Source organism: Helicoverpa armigera, chromosome 25 (assembly GCF_030705265.1).
Source record: "Helicoverpa armigera isolate CAAS_96S chromosome 25, ASM3070526v1, whole genome shotgun sequence".
Lineage (NCBI taxonomy): Eukaryota > Metazoa > Arthropoda > Insecta > Lepidoptera > Noctuidae > Helicoverpa > Helicoverpa armigera.
In genome coordinates, this window is record NC_087144.1 from 5,968,911 (window position 1) to 5,982,002 (window position 13,092).

Consider the following 13,092-nt stretch of genomic DNA (forward strand, 5'->3'; position numbering starts at 1 on the left):
AAAAATACCAGACAACATAGAGGTAAGACAAGAAAACTCGGGAAGTTATTATAAATTGATGTTTGAGTTTGAGATGTCTGCGGAGAAAATCTAATACTTAATCGAGATGTCTTAAATAACACAAGTAAACTGCCGTATTCTGTTTTTCTTTGACCGCCCCAGAAAAGCCTACATGTAGCTGGTGCAAGATTACCACTTTTCTATACCATCCATTAGGTAAAGCTTTTCTTTCTCACTAACTTCATTCATACTTATATACAAGTATATAATCAAAGAGGTATAAAATTACTACTTATTCCATTGCAGGAATGCACCAAGTGCCATCAATTACATATCCTCTGCATAACGTGGTACATTTTACGACAACAGACAACGTCATTGCAATATAAAAAACGATTTATTACTCGATGCTGTATTAATGATTTATCTAGCGGTTTTCCTCGTGTTTCTATGTTTCTTTGAGTTTTGTTAAATTATTGTCGTGAAGTATGTTAATGGGGAATAAATAATTTATTTATACTTCATCCAATGGTGATAAAATCGACGAAAATCTTTTTCTTTTCTTATTGAACTGTTTTTACGTTTTAAAAGTCTAACTTTGGGCGGGTAAAAAAAACTTAAATATTCCTTGAATCGTATCTAAACGATCAATAAATATGAAAACTGAGAAAAGCCAAGAAAATCCCAAATCATTGCAGAAATGAATCGTCACAAATATTCTTAGGAAAACTTTCTTTTTGAAAGTAGAAGACTTTATTTTTGCTTTTCGTATAATTTTCATTTTGATTTACCATTAAATTAAAGCATGCTATAAATCAAAAGCAAGTTCCTGATTTTGCTTTGACAACCTTAATAGAGGAACTGGTAGATTAAAACTCTATATTCTAATAAATACGTTTGTCAGTTGCGGTAATTATAGACTGAGGGAATTTCTACGACTTTCCCGCCAGTTAAATAATTAGCGAGATGAGCTTAAGTAATGAGGAAATCAGGAAATGTCTAGGGACCGTTCATTTATGTTATACTTACTTATAAGTAAATGATGCTACGAAAGATCGCCATATGCAAGATTGTCAATTGTTTAATCATGTAACAAAAAACACTACAACTACAATTGAAAAAAAAAAACATTAAAAAAACGAACATTATTTTCAAAACGAATTAGTGACGAGCGGTATACCGTAGTGCGCAGGCGCGGCGACGCGTCGCAGTGCCGCCAACATTGACAGCTGTCAATCAGGGCCAAGATGGCGGCGGGCCGGTTCCGTCGGTATACAACCGCGGGTCGCTATCTCCGTCAAATCTGACGCAGGGCTCACAGAGATTAGAAATGTTTTTATACAACAAACTGTTTTGTGACCTCCTTAATCAGTTCAGACACAGTTGAAATGTCACGCGAACGTAATTGCTTTCATTAACACACGTTTATTCACTTTCTGCTAGGATACCCGCAGATGTTGACGATAAGTCTAACGAAGTCTATTAAACTATCACGACTTGCTCAAAATCCGATATGTTCGAATGTAATTTACTAGTGGTTGAGTATTAATTAGGAATGTTTGTACTGGCACTATTTGTACACTTGATGAAATGATTAACGATTTTAGTACGAAGGCAATTTAAGTTACAGTTGGTACACCTATCATTAAAGTACTTAGGTAGTTAAACAAAACTGATATAGGTTGATCTAATCTAGGTTTATTAAATTATTCTTACGAATAGGTTATAACTAAAGTCAATCTCTCATTTCAGGTATGCCACAAACACTAGTGATGTGACGTACATAATGTGCGAACGCGTCACAGTGACGCCCGCGCGGACTTTTAAGAACCAATAGTGAAGTGCGTGTACCGATAGATTGTAATCGATACGTTAATCGATCGTGTTGTGAGAATCGATCCCGAATGAACACCCTGATGCTCACAACCGGCGGAGCGGTGGACGATCAACCCTGTGACAACAATATGGCGTTCTCCTCTTACAAGTGAGTTCTACAAATGATATTCTAGACTAAGTGCTTGTTTATTGAGGAATGTTGATACATCTCTGGCTTGGAACTTCAAATGATAAACAATTACCATAGGATGAGAGAATGACTATAAAAAAGGTACAAGGAAAGATTTACATGTTTTAAGTGACACTGGGGCACGACTATGTCTTATGAAGTTGCATCTGGTAGGTAAAAAAAAGGTCTGCCAAAAATCTGAAATGACCCCGGAATTCCGATACTGTTCGTAAAACTAACGGTACTTCACAAATAGGAAACAAAACTCAGTGTCAAAGAACTGCAAATTATTTAGTACTAAGCAAGTGACAAGTTGACATTTGACACTAAACAGTTGTTTATATATCTTCTTTATATTTACAGCTAAAGTAATTTTTTACAGCTATTTAATACAGCGTATTAAAATCTCTCGCGCAAATGCACTCATGTCCACCGTTATGCGACTAAGTATTTCATATAAAAACTAAGAAGAAACCAAGTTTTCTCACACACAATGCACAATGACATCGATCCAGCTTCACAAATAACGTTAGCTACAATCGAGACAGGCAAATTACCGCATACTTTTTGTAACGACATAATGAAATTATCTTCATGAAACACGTAAAAAGTCGTCATAACCATAACTCGAAGGAGTCTTGACAGCATCCCGTAGTGCGGGATGAAGCCATTTATCCAAAAACTGCAGCGGGGATCTCTCGACCAATCGCATCCAGAATTCAGATGACAAGATTACTTATACTTGGAAATCGACACAAGTTTTCGATGCATCATTAACAGCATTACTCGAATTAATTATACATTTTTTGTTTGGATGACGACCAATTTCTAGATATACGCACAGACAGACGCGTAAACATTTTTAATTTGTTCCAACTTCAGTTGTGCAATATGAAGCATCCTATGACATTTGATTTTTTACGTTCGGCAAGGCGAGGCGTCATTTGCGGTTAGACTATAAACTCCATATTTATTGTCAGCTGTATAAACTGTTGCCATTCAAATGGATTCATATTCTAAGTTCAGTAAAAACCCTGCTATTGGCATTGGGACAACAGAACGAGATCGTTCGCGTGCATTAATTTCATTTCATAACCTATAAAGTAAATACAGCAATTACCGAACGCAAAAAGCCGTTGACCAATGAATTCGTCAGGCGGTTACAGTCCTCAATCGGGCACCTTTCATTTAAAAAAAGAACCATACGCCATTTCATGTCAATTTTTGAATTATTCATCGTGCGAATGCGCGAGCGCATCGATTGATGCAAACAAAAAGCGCGCGCTCGCTAATCTTCGCCCTTTTTCGCCGAGCTTCGGGCTTCCTCGGGCCCAGTGTTGCCAACCATCGCATTTATTATTCAACTAGTTTTTATAGTCACGCTGCGCAAAGACATAACAGAGAATGCATTTATTTGATAAATGATATTTTTTTTCTAAAACCCCAAACTGGAGATTTTTTCAACTAATTTCTCGGTGTCAATATTGGAGGACATCTTTTGTTAATAATGTGTGCTCCATTCATGTCCATTCAATCAAAAGAGAAAACATAATGCCGTGTCATATAATCCGATACGTTCTCATAACAATGTTCTGAGAATCCGATCAGAAGTTTTAATTTTATACTTCTCATATTGATTTGACGAGATTAACTGAGCCGAGTTTTTGTCTCGTCACATTCTAACAAGCGGGCATGGTGAATACTTTAGCCGGATAACATCTGGCTTCGCAAATATCTCTTAATGATTAATAATAACTAGTTATACATTTTTCACATAAAGTACTAATTTCTTGTTAACGAAAGTAATAACTCATAAATAATTGATTGCATTCTAAATTCGTTATCATTGGCCGTCAAGCCAATTACAAGTAACATTGCGATGCTTTGAGTGCAGAAAAAATATAGTATTCGAATTTCCGAGCGTTCATCCCCCGCGCCCGCACGTCCGCCGCGCCTCGACGCCGCGTCTCGACTGTACGTGATTGGTTTATTAATTAGGCGAATCATCGTCGGGTTCCATTTTTAAAAATAGGCGGGATTCTTGCTGTGCGAGTTTTCTTTTTAATTTTGGCCGGCGTTGAACGCAATTAGACCTGGCAGTAAAGCTTTTTGTCATAATCACTGCGCGGCGATAATGTTAGTTTTAAATACTACTTAAGTTAATTAATAAGCCAATCTTAATTCTATGATACTAATTAAAATTGTACATAGTTTCTTCTATCAACTCTTCCTGAAATCAATTTCAATTTGAAACTGGAGACAAAATTCAACTAACTTGCATTTCAGTCATAACTCAGTCTGAAAACAGAACAAGAGTGGAACTTTCATATTTATTTTTAAGGAGGACCGATTAAAAAGATCGAAATCGATCGCAAACGACCGTGGTCAGTAGAAAAATAACATAAAAAGCGTTGTCGCGTCCGTCCCGATGCTATGTCTCCCGAATACCGTTAGGATGCCTTCGAAACTTAAAACGGAGAAAAAAAACAACTGAAAACTATTCCAATTGCCAGTATTTGGAATCCGTTTTGTCTGCTATCGCGTTTTAAGGTTATTTCGGTTACGGAATATTTGTAATTTTTGCTTTTTGCTCATCATAATGTCCCTTTTCACTTCTTACGCATGTGATCCGGATTTCTGACATTGATCCCAGTTTCTTTTGATTAGCCAATTGTTGAAGAATTCAGGTCTTAAGGAATCATTTTGTCCCTTTATTGAAGAATATAAATATCCGAAAGAGGTTTAATTTGAGAGCTTTATAATTTGTTTGATGGATTTGCGAGCCGTGAGGTATTGTAAGCAACCGCTGAACGACCTTTAACAAATTGACTTCTTACATCATTTGTTACTTGCAAATGTTTCATTATGAACTTTCTTGTTATCCTCTTTAACTCCTCTCGTACCTACTATGTATAAATTCAAATTATTGTGTACCTACATAAAATAAAGAGATGTCTGGGCTGAGTTCAATATATTCACTTCAAGAAGAACAAAATCGCTTCATCACCTCTGAACTTACAAAGAGGAGTCTGTGTCACGCAAGTATGCTTATCTATCGATCTACAAGAAACTAGGTCCATATTTAAGAATAATCTTCCCTGAAAAGATCTGTCCTTAAAATTGTTAAGAACCAACTATCATTTTCCACTCAGAGATATTGACAATTAGCAGAAACACAAATGAGACTATATTAATGCTCCACCCTTCACAATCACCAGTCCCCATATTCTCCCATCCTAAGCAATATAATATGAGAGTGAACAATATCAAGTGATGTGGTCTGTCACGACTTGGAGACACGTGCTTGCTTCCGATGGCCATTGTTTCATTACGTCACTGGCTTATGTAACGTGCTAGCACTCTGATCTGGTTTGTAGGACGGTGATAGTTCATTCATTCAGTGGTATGAGGTGCCAATGGTACTAGCATACAAAAAGAGGATAATTATAGAAAGCCAAACGTAACTGTGTTCTCTTAAGAAGCATCAGTTAATGAGGATCATGAAGCATGTGACTTTTGGGCTCTTAGAATCAAATGAAAGGATGCGGTGTTGAGGTAAAACCTTTTTTTGTGTTATGAAAACTTTTGGAAAGGTTCAGGCGGCTTTCTTTTGTCCAGATAGTCACAGGACAGTCATTAAGCAGCCTCAACTCCCAACTTGAAGTCGGCTTCAGTGAAACTAAAATAAAATAAGCCGAAAGCCGTATCACAAGCACACAAACAAAAATGCAAGTACAAAATACTTATAGCGTCGCGTATCGAAAGGCCCGAACATTTCTCGGAGCCGGTCAGCGAGCTGGCGAGTTGACCGCCGCTACTAAGTAAGACGGGGACATAAATTCTTCAAAGGGCTAAACAAAAATAAAAAAATACTCAAAAACCCCTTTAACAGAGCTACCGAACTATAATTTATGGGAGTTGGCCCGCGACTGCCATCGTATGAAAAAAGTAAAAAAGGCCACAGCCAGAGAGGCAAAACGGTGAAATTTGGAATAATTTCGCGATAGCATCGCGCACGCCGGTACCTTTCAATTTCTTTATACGTTTGCAAATTTGTGTTTTTGTTTTGTCGCAATGTGGAGTTATGGTCGTTGTGAAGCCGCGGTATATTAGTTGAGTTTATTTTGTGCTAGGCTTGTAGCTTCACCTGCCACTGCGGCAGCGAATTGCGCTTCAACTTTTTGCCCCTCGATGTTTTGGTCAGAATTAATAGTCATTGAAAATGCTCCTTTATGGTCTAGCAGTTCAATGGTGGTTGTTCCTCAAGGTTCCTTCGTACTGACGTCTCAAGAGATTACATACAATTCTACAATGCAGACATAATATGACGTTGCTTATTAACTACGTAGGTACTTGATATTATTATATAACATGTTTTCATTGTTACTTATCTTTAGATTAATGGCATTGCGTTAAACGCTTCAAAAATTAAGAAATGAAATAGAATGAATTTGTGATTTTTTGTGGCACTCAAATTAATTGCCGTTGCTACTGTTTCGAAATGTTTTAAATATAAACTTTGAGATTATGAAACAAATAATACTTTTAGAACTAAACTGGATAGGTTTGGAATAAATTGAGATATATTTTAAAGTTTATCTAGTGACCTCTAGCCTGTAGAGTAAGTACTCATTAGTTAGGTCTATTTCTAAATACTGGCGTCTCGTTGGCTTACGTAACTCAGGCCTCAAGCGTCTGTGACTAATGCCCAAATGGTTCATATCTGTCGTTGCTATTCAGGAGTTACATGTATCTTTACCAAAGATAGATAAACTAGAGACAAGGTAACTTTTTGCAGTTGCATCTCTTGCATGTGGAATGTGGAATGGAGTGAAATGTACTTGAATTAAAGTAAAAATCGTCTTCTCCAGATTTCAAAATCTTGCCAGATTTTTTTTGAATAATTGCAAGCAATGTCTCTTTACTTTCTTCCTTTCATTAGCTGAGTCCTGGATAAAAAAGCAACCTTCCTCGATAAATGGGATATCTAACACTCAAATAAAGTTTCAAATCGATCCAGTAGTTCCTGAAATTAGCACGTTCAAACAAACAAACTTTTCAGTTATATCTGTAGACGTTAAATGTTCCCAAGTTATTGTCATAAATGAATCACATTTTTATTGACTACTGAACCCTAACGAGGTCCGAATTATGAGGTTCATTTTAATTTGATTAATCTCCTATCAGAGGCATTGTAATCCGATTACCTACTTAAGTTTTTGTGTAACCTAATTTGTTTGAAAGACTTTGTTTATTTATAAAAGTCAGTTTATTGTTGCTGGTGGTATTGTTAAAATCATGTTTTTTGACTGGTATTTAATACTTGTTGGTCCTTTAAAATATAAAAAAAATGGTTTGAAAGTTTATTCGATAATCATCGTAGCATTAGTTTGTGGTGATCTAGCTTAGGTATTACCCACGGTTTCACTCGAAATCCGAAGGAACTTCTGTACCTATAAAATTTTTCAAGTCATTTCAGTAGGTAGATTAGAAGCCAAAATAAAAACATAATTTTTCCGTTTGACGACATTAGTTTAGAGCTAAAGTACCTACAACCATTTTTTTCCGTTTTCGAATATAAGTTTAGATAATAGCGTTCGGTAATTGGTACATTGTTGGTATTTTAAACAATATAATTGGTAGCGTAGTGTCATTATAGATCACGAAGCATCAATAACGATTTGTCAAAATCCCCGGCCACAGATCAGTGGCCTCGTTTGCGAACGTTGTGCTTATGGTTTAGGGTTCCGTAAGACAAACGGGTCGTTTGATGGCGGATGGCTGTTTTTTGACGTTTATTGTGTCAAAAATGTATATTAATTGTTGAATAACCAAAGAACATCTTTAGCAGGCGTAACTGTTAGTCAGAAGCCAGTAAGTCTGACTACCAGTCTTATCAAGGAGTATTGGGTTGAACGGGTAACTGGGTTTAGGAGGTCAGATAGGCAGTCGCTCCTTGTAAAATACTGGTACTTCGTGTATCCAATTATACACCAAGCCGACTCCAAGATAGTTGGGAAAAGGCTAGGCAGATGATGATGATGATAGTTTAATTTGATTCTGCTGTTATCACATATTGAGAAAATTGTAGGTACATGTTGTGACTTGAAGCTTAAAATATAATGTTTTGTACCGGTAATCGTAATTCCGGAATTACCAGAAGGATAGTGTACAACAAAATACCCAACGTCACAATAGGTAAAAACGTATTTTATGAACATATGTTATATTTATTTTAATGTGTTTAGTAGACCCAAATGGTCGTGTTTTATTTGAGATAAATAAAAAATAAATAAATATTTTTGTTAATAAAACAATTTCTTCTAAATTTTCCTTGGATACTAAAATGGGGTAAGTTTTTTTAATTTGTCGTTATAGAAATAAAATATTATCTATCCTTATTTCTGTGTATTGTAGTCCTTGAAATACATTTTTGATTTCATTTACCTTTAAATTGTTTTTTCATGTTTCATATTGCATTGTTATACATGTGTCAAGTTTATTGATATTATAGAACCGAAACCTAATGATTTGCTGACACCGACCATTTTCTTTGAAAATTCAAATATTTTATACGGAACCCCCAATTTAATTGACGTTAGGCTTTGTTTCGAGACATTTGAAACCGGTCGGGTTCGTGAGGCGCTGTCATAGAAAGTTATTCAGTAGTTATTTAATTATCTATAGTTAACACGTGCCGGACGTCGCCCCGGGGCTTCGAGAAAAATAATTGTACCTAATCATAGGCCTTTTGTTGCTATCTGGGTTCAGTATTTCCTATACTGTTGACTGGTGTATACTCTTTGCCAATAATTTACATATAACGTAGCCTTTAGTAATTTAGGAGAAGTAAGAGCTTTCCAGGGTATAAGCTTTATTAGATTTGTAGAGGTCGGTTGAAAAAATATTTCAGCATTTTTTTGAAGTTTTTAATGGATTCTACCAATGTCAAAAATGTGTCAATTTTGTTTGATTATACACTAGGTCTTGGTTTTGACTCTTGGATCGGGCTGTCATCGCTTTGCGAATTTTAAGAAACTTTCACAAAGCATACCACATGCAGTGGTTCTGATCGTGTCGGAATGCCATCCCTTTAGGCTATGAGAGTGAGAAATAGAGTACATATGGGTCTTCGCAAATGGTGGTATAGTCCTGAAAACTATCTAACTTTCATAGAAAACATTTAAAAAGTCTTCGTATACTTTTCATTTATTTCAATGGTTGCATAAACACTAAGTACCTATGTACATAAATCTTCAGCGCTGAACTAGTATCATGTGAGTGCAATACTATTAACTTCTTATTAGCACTGAGGCAGCACGTGCATGCTTATCATTTGTTATCAATTTCTAGTATATTGTCCTGATGACGTCGTGTTTATTCAGTTCAAGTTGATTCTGTTTCCATGTTACAAGTGTTGGATTTTGAGGGTATGTTGTTTGTAGATATCTCAGCTGGTTGTTAAGTAGGTAGTGTAATTTTCTTTCAGTCGTTGTGCGTTTTTCCCAGAGATATAGAAACACCCTAGAATGCTGTAGATTTAGAACTTTTGGATTGCCTTAATCTTAACTTATTCTTATAAAGCCTGTCAAAGAGTTATTCTTTGGTCGTCATGTTCCTACTGGAACCTCATCATACTCAAATTTTTATATTCTACCAACTTCCCAACGTTTATATGTCTTAAATATAGCGAATGTCTTCAATATTTTCGATACTAACAAATATTCTTCTGCTAACATCACTACTCAGTTACCAGGGCACCATGCTTACATAGGAGGTAATCTCTTCCATCACCGAAATCACGAGGAATTTAGCCAGTAGGTACACGTTCCTAATCTCAGTAGCTAGGCTCGTCCGTCGTCTTTCCCCGAACTGTTTGTTGTACCCCCCAACTCCGAGTACTAAGTGTTTACGTACAACTAACAAATATTCTTCAGCTTACATCACCAGCTACCAGGGCATCAAACTTACATAGGAGGTAAACACCCTTCCCAAGAGACCAGGGCATCATAACCGTAGACACATATTTTCTTCATCTGAAATATTTTCAATACTAACAAATTTTCTTCAGCTGACAGCTACCAGGGCCACATATAACAAGGGAGGTAAACTCCCTCCAACGACGTAGTTGAACACCCTTCTCAACTACCAGGGCAGCATAAAATCAAGAAGCTATCCAGTACACGTTCCTAATCTCAGTAGCTAGGCTCGTCCGTCGTCTTTCCCCGAACTGTTTGTTGTACCCCCCAACTCCGAGTACTGAGTGTTTACGTACAACTATCAATATTCTTCAGCTAACATCACCAGCTACCAGGGCACCAAACTTACTTAGGGAGTAAGCTCCCTTCACTATGTACCAGGGTAGCATAACCGTAGACACATATTTTCTCAATCTGAAATCTTTTCAATACTAACAAGTTTTCTTCAGCTAACAGCTACCAGGGTCACATCTAACAAAGGAGGTAAATCCCCTCCAAAAGTTACTACGACGTAGTTAAACACCCTTCACAACTACCAGGGCAGCATAACAGCAAGAAGCAATCCAGTCCACGTTCCTAATCTCAGTAGCTAGGCTCGTCCGTCGTCTTTCCCCGAACTGTTTGTTGTACCCCCCAACTCCGAGTACTGAGTGTTTACGTACAATGTTGTGCTATGTGGACATTCACAATGATGTATGTTTCTCCTTCACGAACGACACTGTAAACTAAAACGGTATTTTTCATTTTGAACCGCGAGAATTTCTTATGACGTGCTTGTGAGGTGATATAAAATATGTGGTGGTAGAATAAAATAGAATAAAATCGATGGATTCAATTAAGAATTAGGAATCTGCAAGTTTTAATGAGTTCATTTTAGGTGATTTTAAGCTACTTATTTTGAGCATAATTTCAGCTTAGAAAAGAATCATTACTTATCTAATTTAAAAGTTTTGATATGTTGCCTGAAAGATGATATGAATAGGAAGGAAGTGAGTGTCAGTATGACGAGTGACAGGGGAAAATGGAAGAAAATTACATATTGCGCCGACCCTAAGTAAAATTTGGGAACAGGGCAGGAGAAAGAAAGAAGATATGTTGTCTCGGGAAGACGAAAATTAGCTGTTCTTCCCTGTCAAACTTTTTAAATGTCAGCAGACTCATAGCATTCTTACTTTATTCTCTCTAAAATAACTAAGGATAGAACATAACTACACACATTTAGTTTAAACGCACCAATCACAAGTCAATCAATTGCAAGTTGAATTTAAAAGTTGTTATAGGTAGGTACTAAAGTTATCAGACATAATATGATCTTTAGAGCTTAAAATTGAGTATCATTTGACAACCTTGCCATAGACACATTTAGCATCTAACTAAACTAGAACCTCTACATACCATACGTCACAGCACCCACACATACAAACATATCACTCTCAGTGCAACATGCAGTACTGATAAGCTATCACTGATATGCGATCTCTGTTATCAGACATGCAACAGACCGCAGCCGCTCCACAATCAAATTGTTTCAGCAAGCAAACTAACATTTATATGATATTACTAGTACTACTAATCATGAATGTGATGTTATTAAATATTGCACGTGGAGTGTTTTCTGACGTTATAATTCTTGGATGGTTTTAAGTAGGTAAGCGAACACAACGAGAGACCACGGACTAGCAAGCGCAGCGTAGGACGTCCACCAACAAGGTGGACAGACGACCTTATAAAGGTCGCCGGAAGACGCTGGATGCAGGTCGCTTCCAACAGGTATCTGTGGAGATCTAAGGGGGAGGCCTATATTCAGCAGTGGACGTCCTATGGCTGAGATGATGATGATGATGATGAAGCTAACGCAATGCTGAATTTTAATCAGCCGATAGTTTGATCTAGTCGTGGTGGCCTAGTGGGTGAAGAACCAACCTCTCGAGTATGAAGGTGTGGGTTCGACTCTAGTTCAGGCAAGTAACAATGCAACTTCTCTAAGTTTGTATGTACTTTCTAAGTACATCTTGGACACCAATGGCTGATAAAAAGGTGGAGGAAAACATCTTGAGGCAACCTGACTGAACCATTATAGTCTGAACTCACCAACCCGCATTGAGCAAGCGTAGTGATTAATGCTCAATCCTTCTCCGTGTGAGAGGAGGCCGCAGCCCAGCAGTGGGACGATAAAAAGGCTGTAACAGTAACAGTAACAGATAGTTTAATCGGGCTCTTAAATCAGTCATCATCCTTCCGCCCTTATCCCAATTTTATTTTGGGTTAGTGTACAAGCGTATTCACTGTAAAAGAGCTATGTAAGTGAGTAGTCGCATATAACTCCAAAGTTAATATACTACACTAATACATTTTTCTGTTTAGTTGTTTGTTAAAAGGCTCCGAAACTACGGAATCGATTTGAAAAATTATTTCACTGTTGGGAAGCGGCTCTATCCCAGGAGATATAGGCCACTCTTCATCTGGTTACAGAAAGTAGAAACCGCGGGATATAGCTAGTCAAGGATATTGTAGGTTCCTTAAAGATGACTTGACAAGATTCTTTACCGATAACTTGGGGTTTTTCGATACCAAAGTTGACAATACAGGAGTCCCAAGTATAATGAATCATACTTATTGTAATGACATGTCATGTTTCATGACCAAGAATACCATAATATGAGTCACGGACTTCTCAAAGTCATAACCGAAATTCTGTTTAGTGATACTTACTTGAAAATGTTCTGCTGAGTTTAAGTTTATTAGTTCCATGGGAATATTGGGTTCGGATTAGTCATTTGGTTTAGAACCTTATCGCTTTTTGTCTTGCAGTAATTTGTTTGATTTTACTCGCGACTTTTGTGTGACAAGGTTCTATGTTGTATGTATCTGGGGGTCTTGCAGTGCTCTAGCTAGCCATGTCTCAAGCATCTGATTTTCAGTGAACTATGGCTGCATATGATATGAAATAGTCTACAATACGAATTATATGCTATGTTTATTTCCCTAATTAGTTTTGACAAGTATTGGTACTACGCATAGGCGACACGGTGACCATATTTTTTTTAAAGTTTGAAGTTGTATATTTCATATCTACTTAATGAAAATTATCACCCTAACGCTAAGTTG

At 36.9% G+C, this 13,092-nt stretch overlaps 1 protein-coding gene across 1 annotated transcript in view; it reads left to right on the forward strand.

The window, feature by feature from the left end:
- The window catches only part of LOC110381447 (putative transcription factor SOX-15), a 119,805-nt gene that overhangs the window by 6,593 nt on the left and 100,120 nt on the right, over positions 1 to 13,092 (forward strand). The window contains exon 2 of the mRNA XM_021341789.3: positions 1,753 to 1,984. Within this exon, the coding sequence (XP_021197464.1) occupies positions 1,905 to 1,984 (80 nt within the window). The 5' untranslated portion in view covers positions 1,753 to 1,904. The remainder of the gene's footprint in view (positions 1 to 1,752; positions 1,985 to 13,092) is intronic.